Source organism: Elephas maximus, chromosome 15 (genome assembly GCF_024166365.1).
Source record: "Elephas maximus indicus isolate mEleMax1 chromosome 15, mEleMax1 primary haplotype, whole genome shotgun sequence".
In the NCBI taxonomy this organism is placed as follows: domain Eukaryota; kingdom Metazoa; phylum Chordata; class Mammalia; order Proboscidea; family Elephantidae; genus Elephas; species Elephas maximus.
Genome location: NC_064833.1, coordinates 42,409,613 through 42,431,671, shown reverse-complemented (window position 1 = coordinate 42,431,671; position 22,059 = coordinate 42,409,613). Strand labels below are relative to the sequence as shown.

Below are 22,059 nucleotides of genomic sequence, written 5' to 3'. Positions count from 1 at the left end.
AAGACTCTGAAAGAGGGATTTGGAAGACCGGAGAAAAAGCCGCTAGTTAAACCCTCTTAAAGCGCTTGACCTGGGTAAAAATACTGTGGAGCTTGCAACGGAATCTGGGAAGCTAGGCAGGTCCAGCTACTGGATTGGGACCACAAAAAAGGCTGGTAGAGAAGTCTGTGGGAGGCTGTTGCACCTGCACCTGTGGGTGGGCCTGGGGTTGCTATTAGTCAGCAGAGCCAATGGTCAGGGAGAAGGGCTGGTCACCGAGCGGGGATAGTGAGGACAAGCTGGAAACCGCTAGCACCTCCGCATCAGTCTTTCACTGCATTTAAACCACAATGACTTTTAGAGAATATTGGTTGTTGTTCCTCTTCTGCCTTCCAAATCTCATACATAGTTCTCTTTCGGCAAAATGTAGACTTTGAACCATTCTTAGCAAGGTGTCACAGAGCAGAATCAGTACAGGAAACTGAGTTGAGGTTCCTTGGCTTGTCCAGTATCGCTTAGTAACAGCTAAGTGTAGAGCCGTGGTTTCCTTCCTCTTAGTCAACTACTTCTACTTGATTCTCTGACCTCTTACACTTAACTGAAGTTCATTGTTAGCTAACCACATTTTTTCTTTTTCTCCTAGCACTCATTTTTGCTGCATCTGGATTTATTTAATAATCTGAGGAAATGAAGTGCTGAGAACAAAAATAACCTATACTGATGTTTGTCATGTGCAGATTGGCTCCTAGTGTGTACAATCCAAATCACTGTTGCTGTTTAAACTTGATTGTCTGAGAAACTATAAAGCGTATTTGTTTATTTAAATATTCTAATACACATGTACAAAATTATGTATTTTACTATCTGGCGTTTTTTTTTTTTTTTTTTTCCTACACGTAGGATTTTTTTTTTTTTTAATTACTCTTTGCTTGTTGTTTGTTGTGGCTGTTGAGTCGATTTTGACTCATAATGACCCTATATGACAGAGTAGAACTGCCCTCATCAGGTTTTCTAGGCTTTTTTTTTTTTTTTTTTTAATCTTTATGGAAGCAGATTGCCAGGTCTTTTTTCCCTCAGAGCTGCTGCTGGGGAGCCGCTGGTAGGTTCAAACCACTCCCCTTTCAGTTAGCAATTGAGCACTTAACCATTGTGCCACCAGGGCTCCTTTGTGACACATTCAAATTCAGTTGTATACTTCACAGGATTGACAATGTTGAATATGTAGAAGTATGGCTTTGTGTTTTCATTAAGGTCCCTGAAATATCTGTTATTGACCTGACTTCTGAGAGATTGTTACTATTCCATGTGTCTTTATCTTTTATTGTCATTTTTTGAAATGAAGTATTACCCAAATAGTCACACTTCGCAGGAGCCCTTGCATATTTTGATTTGTGATTAATCAAATATGAGAATTGTCTGGAACTTCATTGGAAATTGTAAATAGGAGTATGGAAGGAAAGCAATTTCGATAATTGACTTTTCAGCCGGAAAGTCAATCACTTTTCTCTTAATAATTTGAGAAGTTATGGTAAGGTCTATGTAAAATGATGGCGTAGAAGTTAGTCACATTCTCATACCTCATAGATTAATACCTGTAATAACCTACACCTCTTTGTGTGATTTTATAATTTCCTTAAGCCCTGTAATGGCTTTACATAGGGCAAGAGAGTGTACATTTTCTTCCTGCTCAAAGTACCTGGGAGCTAGGTATGACAGAGAAAGCGATCCTGACGCAGCAGAAGGAGCAGCAAGTTTCCCTTCACAGCAGCCAGCAAGCATCTTCTTCCTACATTTTGGCTGAGGGTGTCCTGTAGCAATCTGAAAAAGAGGCACAGACATAAGAGGACAAGGATCCTATCTCGCCCAGTCTTAGTCTTTATTGTGTCTTAGCATAGTTATTGACAGACAGTAGATACTCAGAAAAATCAGAAAATACTACAGTTGTGTATAATCATCATAATTGTTATCAGGTGCTGTCAAGTCGCTTCCAACTCAGCAATCCTGTGTACTACAGAAGGAAACACTGCCCAGTCCTGCACCATCCTCACAATTGTTGTTATGCTTGAGCCCACTGTTGCAGCCTCTGTGTCAGTCCATCTCATTGAGGGTCTTCCTTTTTTTCACAGACCCTCTACATCGTCATAGTAGTATATCATAAAATTCTAAAACCTTCGTCTGTGTCTTCAAGTACTATAGATTGAAGTCTTCTTATAGCTGCTAACATCATAATTGTTATATATAAATATAGATACTAAAGCCCTGATTGATCCAAGCCCAACTGACCAAAGTCCTAAATAGCCGTTTTCCCACTTCACCATTTGATTTTGAAGAGGAGTCAAACAAGATTATGTGAAGAACTTACTTAAAAGCATATGTTGAACATATAAATTTTATATGTTATCTGATATAATACTGTGAATACTCTTCCTGGTATATCAACACATGTTATTAAAGCTTTAAAATGAAATAAAATAGAATGTCCTAATGTTCTGTCTCTTGGTGGATTCCTATTTATATCCTCAATATATAGTTTGTAATGTTTTCTTCTCTGAGAAACTCAGCAGTCCCCCAGCTTCTCCCTCCTCCATGAAGTTTATTTTGGAGTTTCTTCTTGGAAAAAGGACTATTAAGTAAAATTAGATACAGGAGCTCCAAATTATAGATATATATATATAACTGGAAACTATGGCCAGAGCTATAACCCCAATAAACATCTCAGTAAAATTGATTGTTAATATTCCAGTATAGGTATGCTCATAAAACTGTCCATTCAAGTTTATAATCAATGTAACACTTGTGATTTCCATCACAAATATATTAACCATAGTTTGTTTTTTTTTTAGGTTTTAGTTTGTTTTAGAGGGGAGAGTCTTTTTTTTTTTTTTAGTAAAGAATTAGAAGATTTTAACACTACTTGATTTTACCAAACTAAAATTGTACTGACATTTTATTTAAATGTACCTTAAAAAAATCATCCTCAAATCAAGTTGCAGTTCTTGTAGCATTGATTTCCACAGCTCTCCTAATATCCCACATGCTAACTGTGATATAGATAATCTTTCCTCTAGTGATTTTTAATATTTTTTCTTCATCTTAGGTGATCACCTGTTGCAGCAAGATACGTCTAATTGTGGATTTATTGTGTTTATCTGACTCAGGTCTTTCATAATACGCATTTGTCTTTTCAGATTAATAACTTGTGTTCATTCAATATCTTGAGATAAAAGATTAAGTTCCCTGATGAGTGTTTCCACACCTCACTATACTTATCCCATTTTATGATTTTGTTTACTTTTCCTGCTAAAGTGAGCTCTATGAGACACAGTACTACGTATCCATTTTTGCCATTGTATTCCCAGCACCTAGCAGAGGGCCCACCCCACACCATAGTTGGCCCTCAGTCCATGTTGCTTAAATTTCAGAGAGTAATAAGTGCTATGAAAATAATATGACTGTATAATGTGATCAGAGTAACTGGGAGAATTCCTTAGATTGGGGCTCAGGAAAGGCCTCTTCTAACAACAGAATGACAAGAGTGAACTATCCATGCAAAGACCCGTGGAGTGTTTCTGGCAAGAGTGTTCTAGGCAGCCAAGACCCTGGAGTAGGACTGAGCTTAGCACAATTGAGGATCATGCCTGACTGGAAGGAGAGAAGTATTAGAAGATACTGTGGGGAGGGAAGGGCTAAATCATGAATGGTCGTGTAGGCCAAGGGAAGTTTGGATTTTATTTTGATTGTATTAAAAAGTTATTGGATAGTGTTCCTCTTGAAGATTGGCCTAAATGAATTTAAACCCATAACTAAATATTTTATTTTTAGAATAATTATAGTATTTAAATTGTATGTCCTTAAAACTCTCATTAATCTGGAAAATGAGGAATCGGAGGAATAGTATATTGCCGTTGTAGTTGCCATTGAGTCAATTCCAACTCATGGCCATCCACATGTGTGCAGAGTAGAATTGCTCCATAGGTTTTTCAAGACTGTGATCTTTTGGAAGCAGATCGCCTGGCCTGTCTTCTCATGTGCCATTGGGTGGGTTCAAACCACTAACCTTTCCACTTGTATTTGTGTGTTTAACCATTTGCACCACCCAGGGACTCCTTAGGAATGGGAATAGTTGATCAAATTATAATGAATAGTTTTCCAAATAGCAGCTTGTTTAAAATAAATGTTCGTGAATATTATTGTTTTTAATATTTAGAAATAACCACTCTAAGGGATTATCGCAGTTGGTTATCACAAGTTTTAACTATCTTCTGGAGTTAAAGCTCAGCTATAATACCATATCAAGAGAGTCTTCATGTTACATAATAATCTTCCTGCACTCACGAAGACCATGTAGCATTTCTGATTCTTTTTGTTAGAATATTTTGCAAATCTTGGTACTGTTTTTCTTCTCCTGGTCTTTTATAATATGCAAATCTTGAAGTATGGCTATTAAACAGCTTTAATATTTCCCACAAAATTTGTGGCAGGTGGACAGAAGAAACTTAGTGTAAATATACTGAGCCCAAGAAAAACAATCTTAGCCTTTCCAAATGTGTTTTCATGAGTACATGTGGCATACACTTGTATCTTCTTGCTTAGTAACAATTTCAGAGAAATATACTTTACCTTTTTTACAATCTACTCCTTCCAAAACTTAACAGAATAGCTTTTAACACATACTATTTTCCTGTTATTGGATTAGAGCCTTACAATTGTCAGTGTTTTGTTATCTTCAAACTGAGTTTAATGAATTTCTGTGGACATAATCCTCTGTACTGGTGCAACCTCTCTTGAATTATCCTCAGGAAAATTTTACTTGTGTGTATACTTTGCACATTCTGTTGCATCACCTTCCTTTGGAATGGGCATAAAATATGGATCTCTTCCAGTCAGTTGGCCTCTTACCTGTCTTCCAAATTTCTTGGCATAGACAAGTGAGCACCTCCAGCGCTGCATCTATCTGTTGGTATTCCGTCAATTTCTGGAGCATTGTTTTTTCACCAGTGCCTTCAATGCAGCATGGACCTTTTCCTTCAATACCGTCAGTTCTTGATCATATGGTACCTCCTGAAACGGTTGACCGTTGACCAATTCTTTTTCATACAGTGACTCTATATTTTCCTTCCATCTTCTTTTGATGCTTCCTGCATCATTCAATATTTTTGCCATAGAATTCTTCAAAATCATAACTTGAGGCTTGAATTTTTTCTTCAGTTCTTTCAGCTTGAGAAATACCGAGTGTGATCTCTTCTTTTGTTTTTTAACTCCAGTTCTTTGAACTTTTCTTTATAATACCATGTGCTCCTGAACTGTCCTTTGAAATCTTCTGTTCAGCTCTTTTACTTCATTATTTTTCTGTTCACTTTAGCTGTACTACACTGAAGAACAGATTTCAGGGTCTCTTCTCACACCCACTTTAGTGTTTTCTTTCTTGTCTTTTTAATGACATTTTGATTTTATCATGTATGATACCCTTGACGTCAGTCCACAACTCGCCTGGCCCTCAATCATTAATATTCAGTGGTACAATGAACAATAATAAGTACAAATAATTGAACAATTTCTTTGTCTCTGTGGACTATGTAGAGATATATTAAATCATTGTTATATTAAAGTACATCAGAGAAATATGTCTTCTACAGCTCTCCTAATATCCTACATGCTAACCATCATGTAAATAATCTTTCCTCTACTGATTTTAATATCTTTTCTTGGGTGATTACTTGTTTCACCAAGATATGTCTGATTGTGGACCTCATTTTATTTGTGCTCCCTGAATCTGTGGGTTCATGTATTTCATCAGTTATTAGAAATTCTCATTTTGAGCCTTTTCCATTGTTTGTATTATCTTATTTTTTAATGGTATTTAAATATGCCAGACTTGCCCATTCGTGTCTCCTAATTTTTTTTTTTTTTAATTTTCCTTATTTAAACTTACTTGAATACATTTCTGGAATTTTCTCAAATTTATATTTTAATATACTAATTCTCTCTTAAACTATATCTAAAATTCTGTTTTTCTTGAAACCCTGGTGGCCTAGTAGTTAAGAACTACAGCTGTTAACCAAGAGGTCGGCAGTTCCAATCCACCAGGCGCTCCTTGGAAACCCTACAGGGTAGTCCTACTCTGTTCTATAGGGTCACTATGAGTCGGAATCAACTCAGTGGAAACAGGTTTTTATTATGTATTTAAATTTACTATTTTTTTTATTTCTAGAAGTTCTATTTGGTTGTTTATCAAATCTGCTTTGCTTTTTTCTGGTAGTGTTCATTTTCCCATGTTTTTTATTCCATCCTATAAAACCAAAAGAACCAAACCTACTGCTGTCAAGTCAACTTCAACTCATAGCGACCCTGTAGGACAGAGGAGAACTGCCCCATAGGGTTTCCAACGCTGTAAATCTTTACAGAAGCACTCTGCCACATCTTTGTTCCATGAAGCAGCTGGTAGGTCAAACGTTTTGGTTTGCAGTCAAGTGCTTTAACCACTGAGCCATCAGGGCTCTTATTCTACCCCATATGTCAGTAATAATTGTAAACATTTTTTTTATTGTTCACATGTGGCAATATTGTTACCACAATTTCTTGATAATGGGTTCTGATTCTCGTGCTAATAAAAGAATATATATCTTCAAGATAACAATTTGTAATGTTCTCCTCTTTGCAAAACTTTCAGCAATCCCCTAGTCTCTCCCTCCTCCATGAAGTTTATTTTGGAGTATTTCTTTGGAAAAATGTCTATTAAGTAGAATTAGATTCAGGAGTTCCAGAATATAGCTTTAAAAAACTGGAAACTATGACCAAAGCTATTATTCCAGTGCACATCTTAGTAAAATGGACTCTTAATATTTTAGTATAGGTATGCTCGAAACACTGTCCTTTCAAGGCTATAGTAAATCTAAATAAATTTGTAATATATACAAAAAACAAAAAACCAAACCTACTGCCATCAAGTGGATTCTGACTCAGGCGACCCTATAGGACAGAGTAGAACTGCCCCTAAAGAGTTTCCAAGGAGCGCCTGGTGGATTCGAACTGCCAGCCTTTTGGTTAGCAGCCGTAACACTTACAACTACTTCAACAAATCACAGATTATTTGATATACTATGTATACATATATACATAGTATATCAAATAATCTGTGATTTTTGTTTTTTTGTTTTCAGTAGGCTTTGTTTAAGAGAATGCTTTTTATTCTGGTTTGAGGACATGTTCTTCTGGAAAGGTTTTATATCTGCTTCTGACAGATGCCCCAGGTTTATCAAAGGCCTGACGCTACTTTTATATAAATAACTCAGAATGGGGTTCCTGGACCTCACATATATGTAAATTAGAGCCTCTTTCCCACAACCGACGTGAGGAATTTCTCATATTTTTAATCTTCCAAGGAGATCTCTGTTTTTTTCAACAAGTCCTAATGCCAAGATAGACAAACTTCCTTGTTCTTCCCCGTTTCTGATAGGCAGATGTTTTTCTGACCCTTCAAGGGCCCCAGCTTTACTTAGTTCATTTCAAAATCCTTGCCTATCAGGGATCTAAAGATTAGCTTGTTAACTCAGTATGGCCATTAAAAATCTAATCCCCTTGTTTATTGAGAGGGACTAAGAACCTACGTTATTAAAAACATCGTTAATACTTTGGGATTTAGTTTTCTCTTTGGTATTTTTAACCCTAGACTATTGTCTATTAAAGTATTGCAGTAATTTAATTATTGTAGTTGTTCCCTCAGGGGTTTAAATTTTTTTTTTCTTTTGAATTCATCATTGAAAATATTTGAATACACAGAAAGGTTTTAGTGATATTTTTAAATGTTTATTTTTACCTCAAATATGTACCAGAGATAACACAAAGTTACCAATATGTGCCAGAAAAAGTATAGTTTTATAAAACTATTGACTTATTTAAATTCTGTTTTGATTTCTAAAGTTTTATAAGTCTTTTATATGTTGTATTACTGATTTAATTTGTCACATAAAAAAAAGTATGTTATACATAAGTACTTTTTTATCAGTATTTTAGTTAATATTTGCTTTCTTTTCTGTTTTAAGATATTTTTAAAACCTCATATGCTTTGCTTCCCATTTTAAGATCTTTTTAATACCTCATATGTTTTAGCACTCCCTTATGAGAGTGCATGAGATGTTACATGTTTCTCACATTGGCTTTTTTATGGAATTTGAGCTATAATTATGATGTCTCTAAGGATCTCAGCTCTTCCTCTATATTCACATATTTTTAATACTTCTTCCTGTTACCCTCTATTCACCAGATCTCTTAATTCTTTAAAATTGACTTTCTCGAAATCCAATACTTACGTGTCACAAAACCAGATGATCCAATTTGCTTTTTTGGCAGACACTATTCCGACTTGACGGCTCGGGGTTTTTTTTTTGGTTGTATAAAGCTCTGCCCATTGCAAAGTTCAGCAAAAGATACTAGCATTCACTAGACTACTCTAATAGAAAAAGATGGAGAAGGACTTGAGTTTTATCTGGGCATTTTCATGAGATAACTTATGCCAATTCTCTGATCTCAGCTTTATCATTGTATAATATAAGGGGCTAATAGGGACATGTTTATAAGGAATATTAAATTAATGGTTCCAAAGAACCTTTGAAGTTTTGCTTGCTAGTAAAATGTAAAATTGTATTATTTTATAAATGAAAACTAAGAATATGGATAGTGGACTTAAAGATCTTTACCAGCACAAGCTCTGGTTTCTCAATAATTTTTTCACTTTCATCTTCTACTGTGTGTGCAGTACTTCCTTTGAATTTATTAATGATTTTGAATGTAGAGTAGAAATATTCTGCCAAATAACTGATCAAAGGTAAGACTATAAAAATTTAAAATAGGGGCTGAAAGCTGCTTTGTTGTCAGCTTGCACTCCATGTCCAATTCTGTGAGCTTTGTTTCTGCTGAGTAGCCTTACCCAGTCCCTAATCCTCATTTCCTCATAGGAAACAGGGGCTAGAAATAGTCCTTACTTTTTTTTTTTTTCCCTTACAGGGTTGTTGAGAGAAAGCATTCAGTATCAAACTCACTAAGGCCATTTCACGGACTGTAAAGGCAATAATAAGTCATGAAGCCATCAAAATTATTACTTACTCAAGTAGTGGTTCTTAGAGTTTTAACAAAGAGGTCAAAGATTAAGAGGATATGCTTATAAACCTAATGAGAATGGAATGATGGCAGTTGTCAAATGGAGTGTTAGAAGTATTAAAGATAGGAAATTAAAAATGGTCACAAAAATGGTAAGATTATTTTTAGTAGCAAAAGAGATAATAAACTACTTGAAAGAACAAAAGGAATCAAAAATAGAAAAGTAATTTGTGGAGAGGTCCTGAGTGAGTCTAATACTGAATCATTTGTATCTGAATTGCTCAATGTTTTATTTGTTGCTATCTTTTATATATCTTACAGAATTGAAGCTAAGAAACTCTGACTAAAAAGTATATAAATAGGCACTCGGAATAGTAATGTAATTTTTCATGCATGTTTACAGTACAAAGATTTGTACAAATTTAATGAGAATTATCCTTGAAAAAATGAGAGTTAATAATTTTGTACTTTATCTTTTAGCATAAGAAGGCATCAAGAAAGGAGAGCAATTTTGACTCCAATTTTGACAGATTTTTCTGTCCGAATAACTGGAGCACCTGCCATCATTTTCACCAAAACAATTTCTCCAGAAAATTTGCATACTGAGGTTAGTACATAATTTAAGTCTTATTTCAGTCTAAGTAATGGAGCAGCTCGTCTTTGTATGTTATGGTTCTCATGGTTTCACCTCACAGGATTTCAAATTAGCTCGTGAATAGCAGTATTGTAACTAATATTTTTTATTGAACACTTCCTAGGTGTCAGGTACTGTTCAGTTATTGCTGTCCATGTGATAACTCATTTAATCCTCATAATATTCCTATCATTAGCTACTGCTACCATCCCATTTTATAGATAAGGAAATGAGACAGAGAGAGGCTAGCCAACTTGTTCAAATTTTCACACGTATGAATCCAAATGGTCTGGCACCAGACCCTACAGTTTTAACCTCTACAATCTCTTTCTAATAAAAACAACAGTAATACTAACATAAAATAGCATTCTTACATGAATGACTTTCATAGAGAATTCTTCATGGATTACCTTATTTACTCTTCACATCATCCTTATGAGATATATAGTATTAGTATCCATAACTTATAGATGAGGAAACTGAGGTAAAAAAAAGGTTAAATAACTTGATGAATGTCACATAGCCAATAACTGGTGGATCCAGGTTTCAAGGCAGATCACTATGGTCTGCTGCGTTCATTCCTCACTACAGTAGATATACAATAATAATGTGGTCTAGGATAACTTAAAAAACATTCCTCATGGAAATTTATGTTATGCTAACGGATAAACTTTTTCATTATTCACAGATTTATAGGGCACTGTTGTGAAAAGTTCAGAAAAATTAGATCTCGATTAAATATATTAATCCAAACTGTTAGTATATTGTCTCATATGATATTTATAATAGCCTTAGGAAAGGTAAGTTAGGCCAGGTATATAAATATCTGCAAAAGGTATATAAAGATTAGGTAAACGTACTGTTGTTGTTGGGTGTTACCAAGTCAATTCCAACTCATAGTGACTCCATGTAAGAGAGTAGGATTGCCCCCTAGGGTTTTCTTGGCTGAAATCTTTAGGTTAGCAGATCACCAGGTTTTTCTTCCAAGGAGCTGTTAAACAAAAAAAAAAAAACCAGTGCTGTTGAGTTGATTCTGACTCATAGCAGGCCTATAGGACAGAGTAGAACTCCCCCACAGGGTTTACAAGGAGCTGCTGGTAGATGTCGAGCTGCTGAGCTTTTGGTTAGCAGCCAAGCACTTAACCACTGCACCACCAGGGCTCCGAAAGATCCATTAGGTTCCAAAAGACCCTTGAATCTTTCAGTTAGCAGTTGAGCACTTAATCATTACACCACCAGGGCACCTTAGTAAGTCTAATATCTTAAAATTGCTTAGTAACTTTCAAGTTGTTTCTGTTTCCTGTGTGTATTTATCTCACAACAATGAAATATTATAATCACTTTAAATTATTAAAGTTTTTCTTCCCCTGAAAATACTTTTTATTTGGATTCCTAAATACTTATAAAATTCAGAAACAAAAGTAAGAATATATCAAAGTGCTTAATAAAATACCATCCCTTCTAAATGATCTCATCTTCTCATTAAAAGACATTATTATAAAACTCTCCATTCCCAGGTGAAAGAAGCATGAAGCCGGAGATTAGAATCCTAGTCCTAGGCCAAGCTCAACTCGTCATCTTAAGCCATTCACTTAAATGTGTCCCTTTCTTTATAGACTTTAGTTGCCTAAATTGCCCTCCTGATTGTTATAAGGATCAAATTGATCAAAACAAATAATAATTATATGAGTCTGAAAAAGCTAACATTCTATAAAAATGGAAATTATGTTATTTATATGGTATTTGACAGCTGCTGATTCTACCGGTTGGTTTCATACTATTTATTAAAAACCCAGTGCTATAGGATTAATCATACACTAGTTTTTACAGGAGGTATGTCACTGATAGAACTAAGATATTTTTAGTAGAAATTTTCACTGCCTTGGGAAATATTTCAGTGACAATTTCTTGAAAAACTGAAACAAAACAAAACTTCTCAATCAGTGTACTTTTTATTCCTTTTATTAGAGGTGTAAAATAAGAATTCTCATTATAATGAGTAAATACAGGAAACTCCTGGAGGCAAAAGCTATTTAACCAAAAATGGATAATCATTTCAGACATGCTGTTTCTTATGGCTTTATTAAAAGCTGCTCTAAGCTGTCTGGCTTGGATTTTGGCTAGTCATGGTCTCCTTAATCCATTTCCTTGCATGACGCTAATAAGGAGAAGGTCTATTGGATGTTTCGAAGCATTTGAACATTATCCACATGCGCTTCATGACAAGAGGCAGGACTTCTGCTTATTAAGTGAAGCTTCTGGATTGTTTTTCATTTCTGTTTTCCTTCTCTGAATGGTTTTCCAGTGATGAATGTTCAAGTGATTCAGTTATGAAGAAAAGCACCAGTTAAGTAATGAACATCTACCTAATTCCGCCAAGATTTTAACAGATTGAAGAAGAAGCGAAATCAATTAGTCTAGCTCTCTCTGGCTTCAGTACTGTGATTTGTTATAAATCATTTGAAGCCTATTCCTTTGGAGAATAGTCATACCATAGCACTTGATTATAATGGCCTGCCTGCCTTTGCCTGTTTACATCTGCCTGGCCAACCTCAAGAGCAGGTTGCCTCTCAAGGCCAACCTTATTCTTTGTGATATTCTTAACACTCTAATGTTTTTCCTGGTACTTAGCAAATGCTCACTAAATATTATTAGTTTTTTGAATGAATGAACATCATTACCTACATATTGAAACAACAGTAGTAGTTTGAGGTGTGAAAAAGCCAAATGAATATGAAAAGGTGGAAAATTCTTATTGTTAATTTGTTCTGTGACTAACAAAAGGCCTGGAACATAGTAGGCCATCATAAATGTTTATTAATCCATTAAACTATGTTGAGTGGGTATGTTCACCCTTTCTGCTATTCTTTTTAACATATGAACTTTAGTCCCAGGAAACTTCATCAAGTAGTAAAGGGCCAATAACCAAGAATGATAGATTATCATATAATGGCTATCGTGTTTCTTTATCTGTATTCCTCCTTTTTTCCTTCAGGAGATATTAGTGTGTGGCCATTCCTTGGAAGTGAATATAACCACAAACCTGGACTTCTTCCTAAGTGTGGCTCAGGTTCAACTCTTACATCATTTAATAGTAGCAAACATGACTGGACTGGAACCATCAAACAAGGCCACAGAGGTAACTGTTACCTGATCTGGATTAGGCTAGCTGCATTTGTGCCAACTTTACATTCACACCAAGAAAACTATAATTAAACTAAATGATTTCTGCTAATTATTCTGTATTTAATTTTATTCAAAACATAGTTGGCCATAAATCATTTCGGGTTAATGGCCTTTATTTTTGAAATTTGTCTTTTTTCTTGTTATTTACTGTGTACCTTTGGAATATTTCTGTGGCTTGGCCTCAGGAAATGCTCTGTTAAAAATATGGTTTTATTACCCTGCTAAAATTTCTAAAGTATAGTGTAAGAAACCTGGTATAGCTTTCATTTACTCAGATACATTACAGGGGTAGGGCCTCTTTTGGAAGTGAACTTTGTAAGAGTACTATGGGAATTTCTTCAATAAATAACTTGTAAAGCTTTCGTTTCCCATGCTCAGTGAAGAATGGACACAATCATAAAAGTTGAATGCCTGCCTAGAATTTTAATTTTGATCTGGAGTTCATTGGAAGCCTGCATTATAACCACAAAGCATGTCAGTGTGAAACAAACAAAGCTGTTTGTTAGATGCTTCTCGGGATACGCTTTTTTTGCATTTTTGTTTTTTCATTCGTATGATCATATCTGTACATAGAGCAAATCTTTTATAAAAACTGAGTTGAAAAAATCGTTTATATGAAAACAATGTTGCTTTTCCTTTTGTCATGAGTTACACAAAAGGTTCTAGAAGGTAGAGATAGCCAAAAGGTAGAGATAGCCAAAAGGTAGAGACAACACAAGTGTCCATTAACAGATGAATGGAAAAACAAAATGGGGTGTGTACATACAATGGAATATTACTCAGCCATAAATAGAAATGAAGTGCTGATACATGCTACAACATAGGTGGACCTTGAGAACATTAGGCTGAGTCAGACACTAAATTTGGACAGTTGTACGATCCCACGTATGAAATACCTAGAATAGGCAAATGCAATGAGACAGAAGTTCATTAGTGGTTATCAGGGGCTGGGGGCAGGAGGGAACAGGGAGTTATTGCTTAAGGGTTACTGAGTTTCTGTTTGAAGTGATAAAAACTTTTGGATATAGTGGTGATGGTTGCACAACATGGTGGATGTAATTAACGTCACTGAATTGTACACTTAAAAAAGGTTAAAGTGGCAAAATTTTTGTCATATATATGTATTTTTTTAACCATAATTTTAAAAAAAGAAAGTTATTCACTTCCTTCAGTGCCACACAGTGATGTCAGGCATTTTCGTGTAAGTTAATTCCTCTGTGTTCGAGTGTGTTATTATAGCCACATTGTGAAGTAGATATGGGCATGTTACAGATGAGGCTCTTGGGGCTCAGAGAGGGTAAATAACCTGCCTGAAATCATACACACATACACAACTAGTAAATGATGGGTGGACCTGGGGTTTGAATGTAGGTCTTCAACTCAGTGCTCTTTCCATTCTGCCACAGTTCATGTAGTATAGCTATTACATTATTCTATCATCCTCTTTATCTTTTTAAAAACATTTAACTGTAATAAAGCTTTGAATTTTTGTAAATAGATGTTCTCTAATTTGATCTCTTACCACCCATGATTTCTGATTGCGTTTATTCATTATCCTCTTAAAAAGGACTATACCCATTGCTGTCGAGTGGATTCCAATTCATGGACAGAGTAGAACTGCCCCATAGAGTTTCCAAGGAGCACCTGGTGGATTTGAACTGCTAGCCTTTTGGTTAGCAGGCATAGGACTTGACCACCATGCCACCAGGGTTTCTAAATAGAGCTATATATTCTTCAAAATGACTCTATTCCGATATACATTAGGCAATCCATAAGAATATAATTATATGATATGAAAATAAGCAAGGTAAAAAATATTCTCCTGTGGCATTTTTTGATGAAATCCATGAACCAAGTTGGTTTGGAAAGAGTATTTTGCATTCCTATATTATTTGTAGAAAGAACCCTGGGGGTGCAATGGTTAAGCACTCGGCTGCTAACTGAAAGGTCAGTGGTTTGAACCCACCAACTGTTTATGAGGCGTAAAGACCCGCCATTCTCCTCCCGTAAAGATTACAGCCTAGGAAACCCTATGGGGCAATTCTGCTCTGTCCTGTAGGGTCCCTATGAGTCAGAATTGACTCAACAGCATGCAACAACAATATTATTTGTGTCAATTTTATGAATTTCTCATAATCAAGGAACTCTAACTCACAGACTACTGATGTTTTTTAGGAGTTCACACAACTAAGCAAATTAGTTATTAACTATTTACCTACCTACTTCTGATGCTTGTTAGTAGGATCTGATTTGACTAAGTAAGGAGGTACTTAGAGTTGGATTAAATAACTATTAACCTGGATGTTAAGTCATTCCTTAGAGTTCCAGAAGCTAATTGGGCCATATTTTTGCTATTTTTTAAAACATATGTGGCCCTTTATTCCTTCTTGGAGGTGGTATTAAAAGTACAGACAATAATGAGGAAGGACAGTTTGGCCATAGTCTCAACCCTGACTCTCTTTAGATTGAGATGGTCCACTGAGGAGGAACTTACTGCTGATTTATGTCCTATTGGAAAACTGAGGTATTCTTGATGGCCTGCCTGTTTTAACACCTTGTAACTTCAGTGTCTCTCCTTTGTTCTATTCTTAAAATACCTATGTCTAGAAATTTAGTGTTCATAGTTTATAAAATATAATAGGCTATGTATCTCTTTAGTGATAATAGTATCTGGGTATGATGGAACTGAGCAGAGTTCCCCCCAAATTTGGGAAGGGAGAATATTATGGGTCAAAGATGACTTCTAAACAGATGGCTATGCTTACATGAGCAATGACTTGTATGGCTTTTTGATCTTAAGTTTTCTATGCTTGGACCAGGAATTTGGTGGCGTAGATCTGTCAACACTTCACTTCTTGAAAAGACCTTCAGTGTACTGGAAGAATATGATTCCATTTATAAATTATTAGCAGAATGTACATCTGATAGTCTAAGAATATAAAGACATTTTAGCTACATAGAATACTTCTATTAAGTCAGAATATATTTTTAAAAGGTTGGTTAATTACGTTTAAAACAGCTACACTAAAATTTTTTTTTAATTCTTTTTGAGAATAAAAATTATAGGAAAATTGAATCTGGCTGAGTTATTGGGGAAGTGAAGGGAGGGATACATGTTAGTGAAAAATGTAAGACCTGACATTACTAACAACTGCTATTTAATAAGAATAATGGATTAATAACGGAAATCCAGACGGAACCTTGTGAATTACAAACCAGTACGTGTCGTATCTGTTCTAGGCCAACCATCTGACATCATATTGATGGCAGTGACTATATAACATGTTTCGGTAGCAGAAAGACCTGGTGATCTGCTTCTGTAAAGATTACAGCCAAGAAAACCCTATGGGGCAGTTTTACTCTGTCATACGGGGTCGCTGTGAGTCAGAATCTACTCCACAGCACCAAACTACGACAGAAATAGTCAGCCACTTTCAACTCTATGATCTGTTTCTTCTTTTTCCATATTTTTGAATAGCATAAATGTACTGACATCTCTTGATTCACTCATTCTAGTGTTATCTATTGAGTCTAGATGAGGACTCCATCTCCTGCACTTCCCTTCCACTCCTCCATCTTTCCAGTATTCTTAATCGTATTTGTTGTGTAAGTCAATATGAATTATTTTCATTATAAAGACAACGTAAATATCGTTGATTGCTTAATGATTACATTTTCTTGGTGTTTTAATTTGTTTCTTTTTCCTGAAGTTAATATTGTTAGTTGCTGTCGAGTTGATTCAGACTCATGGCGACCCCATGTGTGCAGAGTAAAACTGCTCCACGGGGTTTTTAGGGTGGTAGCCTTTCAGAAGTAGATCGCCCGGCCTGTCTTCTGAGACACCTCTGGATGGGTTCCAGCTGCCCGCTTTTCGGCTAGTAGTCAACTGCTTAACTGTTGGCACCACCCAGGAACTCCATTATTACTGATTTAACTTGGAAATAATCTACTTTTGATTTGTGCTTTATTTTAGGAATGGAAATTGTTTTTTTTTAGAAGAGGGTGAGAAATGATGCAAAGCATACTTGATCAACCAAATGATTGCTAAGAATAATTGGAAATAGAAACTTAAGGGTTAAGAAGAGGGAAAGGGACTTTAAGTGGGTGGTGGTGTAGTAACAAGTCCTTAACAAAGTGGAACTTAGGTGAGATGAGGGAAATGGAGTCAAAGTACATTCTTTGAACGTATATGAGTGGGTATAGGGTTTGAAAGAAGGAACTGAGACTGGTATGAGGGAGAATGTTGATATTCTGATGTATTTCCATGCTTTCTATCTTGAGGTAGGCATGAATGGAACAAGCCAGATCAGGGGTTATATGTTTCTAAAAGGTGATGGAAATTTTGGTCAGTGCATATATGAAGGCTTCCTATTGGTTTTTCTTTGCTGAATATTTGTTTCACTTCAGAAGCACCTGATAGACTGCTTGTAACCAGGCAATAAACACAGGTACCAATAAAATATGGAGTCAAGCAGGGACTTACATGGACAAGTGGGGCTATGAGGGAATACTTTGAATTTCTTTCAATCTGGACCTGGAAAAGAAATCAAGCATTTTACTGCCTATTCTCTCTGAGGGAGGGACTTCATAGGAACAATGAACTCTTCACACCTGTCGGTATTTTAGTTAGGTCTTGAAAATGCTGAAGACAGTATAATTGTCTCCTGAAAAAACAAACGTGAAGCCACTAGAAATGCTGTGAAGATTTTTTTGAAATGCTGTGGGAAAATGGCCCTGACATAATGTTAATTTTTTAGCCGTGTGGATATTTAGCCCTTATAGATTTCTTGACTAGAAATCTGTGAATTAGTTAAGTTTTCCTAAGGCTTTATTAAACTGTCTGCCCTAGCCTTATTCAACAAGTATTTCTTTTTTCTTATTGTACTTTAGATGAAGGTTTACACAACAAACTAGTTTCTTACTGAACAGTTAGTAACCATATTATTTTATGACATTACTCAGTAACCTCACGACATGTCAGCACTCTCCATTCTCAACCTTCAGTTCCCTATACCAGCTTTCCTGTCCCCTCCTGCCTTGTAGTCCTTGCCCCAGGGCTGATGTGCCCCTTTAGTCTCATTTTATTTTATGGACCTGTCCAATCTTTGGCCGAAGGATGAATCTCAGGAGTGACTTCATTACTGAGCTGAAAGGGTGTCCAGAGGCCATACTCTCAGGGTTTCTCCCATCTCTGTCAGGCCAGCAAGTCTGGTCTTTTTTTTTTTTTTTAATAATTTTTATTGAGCTTTAAGTGAACGTTTACAAATCAAGTCAGTCTGTCACATATAATCTGATATATACCTTACTCCATACTCCTTACTCTCCCCCAAGGAGTCAGCCCTTCCAGTCTCTCCTCTCATGACAATTTTGCCAGTTTCTAACCCTCTCTACCCTCCTATCTCCCCTCCAGACAGGAGATGCCAACAGTCTCAAGTGTCCACCTGATAACAAGTAGCTCACTCTTCATCAGCATCTCTCTCCTACCCATTGTCCAGTCCCTTCCATGTCTGATGAGTTGTCATCGGGAATGGTTCCTGTCCTGGGCCAACAGAAGGTTTGGGGACCATGACCGCTGGGATTCCTCTAGTCTCCGTCAGACCATTAAGTCTGGTCTTTTTATGAGAATTTGGGGTCTGCATCCCACTGATCTCCTGCTCCCTGAGGAGTTCTCTGTTGTGCTCCCTGTCAGGGCAGTCATCGGTTGTGGCCGGGCACCATCTAGTTCTTCTGGTCTCAGGATGATGTAAGTCTCTGGTTCATGTGGCCCTTTCTGTCTCTTGGGCTCATAGTTATCGTGTGACCTCGGTGTTCTTCATTCTCCTTTGATCCAGGTGGGTTGAGACCAATTGATCTTAGATGGCCGCTTGTTAGCATTTAAGACCCCAGACGCCACATTTCAAAGTGGGATACAGAATGTTTTCATAATAGAATTATTTTGCCAGTTGACTTAGAAGTCCCCTTAAGCCATAGTCCCCAAACCCCCACCCTTGCTCCGCTGACCTTTGAAGCATTCAGTTTATCCCAGAAACTTCTTTGCTTTTGGTCCAGTCCAATTGAGCTGACCTTCCATGTATTGAGTATTGTCCTTCCCTTCACCTAAAGTAGTTCTTATCTACTAATTAATCAGTAAAAAACCCTCTCCCACCCTCCGTCCCTCCCCGCCTCGTAACCACAAAAGTATGTGTTCTTCTCAATTTATACTATTTCTCAAGACCTTATAATAGTGGTCTTATACAATATTTGTTCTTTTGCCTCTGACTAATTTTGCTCAGCATAATGCCTTCCAGTTTTCTCCATGTTATGAAATTTTTCACAGATTTGTCACTGTTCTTTATTGATGCGTAGTATTCCATTGTGTGAATATACCACAATTTATTTAACCATTCATCCATTGATGGACACCTTGGTTGCTTCCAGCTTTTTGCTATTGTAAACAGAGCTGCAATAAACATGGGTGTGCATACATCTGTTCGTGTGAAGGCTCTTATTTCTCTAGGGTATATTCCGAGGAGTGGGATTTCTGGGTTGTATGGTAGTTCTATTTCTAACTGTTTAAGATAACGCCAGATAGATTTCCAAAGTGGTTGTACCATTTTACATTCCCACCAGCAGTGTATGAGAGTTCCAATCTTCCACAGCCTCTCCAACATTTATTATTTTGTGTTTTTTGGATTAATGCCAGCCTTGTTGGAGTGAGATGGAATCTCCTCGTAGTTTTAATTTGCATTTCTCTAATGGCTAATGATCGAGAGCATTTTCTCATGTATCTGTTAGCTGCCTGAATATCTTCTTTAGTGAAGTGCGTGTTCATATCCTTTGCCCACTTCTTGACTGGGTTGTTTTTCTTTTTGTGGTTGAGTTTTAACAGAATCACATAGATTTTAGAGATCGGGCGCTGGTCTGAGATGTCATAGCTGAAAATTCTTTCCCAGTCTGTAGGTGGTCTTTTTACTCCTTTGGTGAAGTCTTTAGATGAGCATAGGTGTTTGATTTTTAGGAGCTCCCAGTTATCTGGTTTCTCTTCATCATTTTTGGTAATGTTTTGTATTCTGTCTATGCCTTGTATTAGGGCTCCTAACGTTGTCCCTATTTTTTCTTCCATGATCTTTATCATTTTAGTCTTTATGTTCAGGTCTTTGATCCACTTGGAGTTAGTTTTTGTGCATGATGTGAGGTATGGGTCCTGTTGGTCTTTCTTTTTGAGTTAGAATTTTGTTCTACATTGTTTTCCAGCTCTGTCTGGTACCTTCTGTTGTGATCCCTGTCAGAGTAGTCAGTGGTGGTAGCCAGGCACCATCTAGTTGTACTGGACTCAGCCTCGTGGAGGCCTTGGTAGATGTGGTCCATTAATCCTTTGGAGTAATCTTTCTCTTGTATCTTTAGTTTTCTTCATTCTTCCTTGCTTCCGAAGGGATGAGACCAGTGGAGTATCCTAGGTGGCCGCTTACAGGCTTTTAAGACCCCAGATGCTACTCACCAAAGTAGGATGTAGAACATTTTCTTCATAAACTGTATCATACCAATTAAGCTAGATGTTCCGCGAGACCATGGAACCCACAGCCCTCAGCCCAGCAATTTGGTCCTTCAGGAAGTTTGGATGTGTCTATGGAGCATCCGTGACCTTGTCTTGTACAAGTTGTGCTGGCTTCCCCAGTATTGTGTACTGTCTTACCCACACCAGGTTACCACTTATCTATTGCCTATTTGGTGTTTTTCCATCCCCACCCCTCTCTTCCCTCATAACCATCAAAGATTGTTTATTTTGTGTGTAAACCTTTTCACAAGTTTTTACAGTAACGTTCTCGTACAATATTTGTCCTTTTGTGATTGGCTTATTTCACTCAACATAATGCCCTCCAGATTCATCCATGTTACGAAATGCTTCACAGATTCATTGTTGTTCTTTATCGTTGCGTAATACTCCATTGTGTATATGTACCACAGTTTGTTTATCCATTCATATGTTGATGGGCATCTAGGTTGTTTACATCTTTTTGCTATTGGGAACAATGCTGCAGTGAACAGGGGTGTGCATATGTCTATTCGTCCGATGACTCTTATTTCTCTAGCTCAACAAGTATTTATTAAGGGCTTAACTGTTCCCAGCTGTAGCAACCCTGATTATGCAATGGTTAAGTGTTTGGCTGCTAACAAAAAGACTGGCAGTTCAAATCCACTAGCCACTCCTTGCAAACCCAATGTGGCAGTTCTGCCCTGTCCTTTAGGGTCGCTATGAGTCAGAATCAACTCGAAGGCAGTGAGTTTTGGGTATTACCAGATATACTATCTACTGACTGAGTGAGATACAAAAAATAAATATACTGTGGTCCCTGACCTCTAGAGTTTATATATAATAAATATATAAATAATCCTTTGGAGTAATCTTCACATATTAATTTATATATATATAATATATATATATAATAAATAGAGTTTATATAATAATCTAGATGAGAAATAAAGCATATACAAATGGAAAGGTAAGTAAGAACTCAAGGCAGTATATGAAAATGTGTTAAATATGCCCTATGGAAAACTACTGCTGTAGGAATTCAAAAAAGAAAAAGGCTTTAAGCCAGGTGGTCAGAATTGAAAAGGCAGAGAAGAGTGACCTGTTGATTCACTAAATAAATGTTGAGCCCTTCCTATGTCAAATACTATTAAAGATACTAGGTTGATAGCACTAAGCAAAAAAAGACAATGCTACCACTCTCATGTTCTAGCGCTTATATGTTTAGTGAGCAAGAGAGATTATAATAAATAAATAATTGGAGCTAAATCAAATACATATGTATATGTGTGTGTGTGTATATATATATACATATATATATATATATAAAGATTACATAGCTTTAAATTTTCTAGAACTGATTTAGACTTCCTTACAAACCTAAAACTTACTGAGGTTGGGGATGTTAGCCGCTAGAGATGAGAAGCGGTAGGGGTATAGGAATTTAATTTCTCACTAATAAAATGCAGTTTAGGCATGGAGTAAGAGTGTGAACAAAGATATGTAAGTTTGTAAACATTAGGACTTTTTGGCATAATAATGAAAAAAATCTGTTTTTCCATAATGGAAGAATTGTGTAGAGAAATAATGAAAGATATACTAAGTATGTTTTATATCTTGGACAGTTAGGCATCAAAAGTTAAAGACTTGAATG

At 36.3% G+C, this 22,059-nt stretch overlaps 1 protein-coding gene across 8 annotated transcripts in view; it reads left to right on the top strand.

Moving 5' to 3' along the window:
- Positions 1–22,059, top strand: part of VPS13B (vacuolar protein sorting 13 homolog B) — a 915,182-nt gene that overhangs the window by 608,775 nt on the left and 284,348 nt on the right. For all 8 annotated transcript variants that reach the window (XM_049854597.1, XM_049854595.1, XM_049854593.1 and 5 more), the window contains 2 exons: positions 9,556–9,682; positions 12,705–12,848. In XM_049854597.1, coding sequence (XP_049710554.1) covers positions 9,556–9,682; positions 12,705–12,848 — 271 coding nt within the window. The remainder of the gene's footprint in view (positions 1–9,555; positions 9,683–12,704; positions 12,849–22,059) is intronic.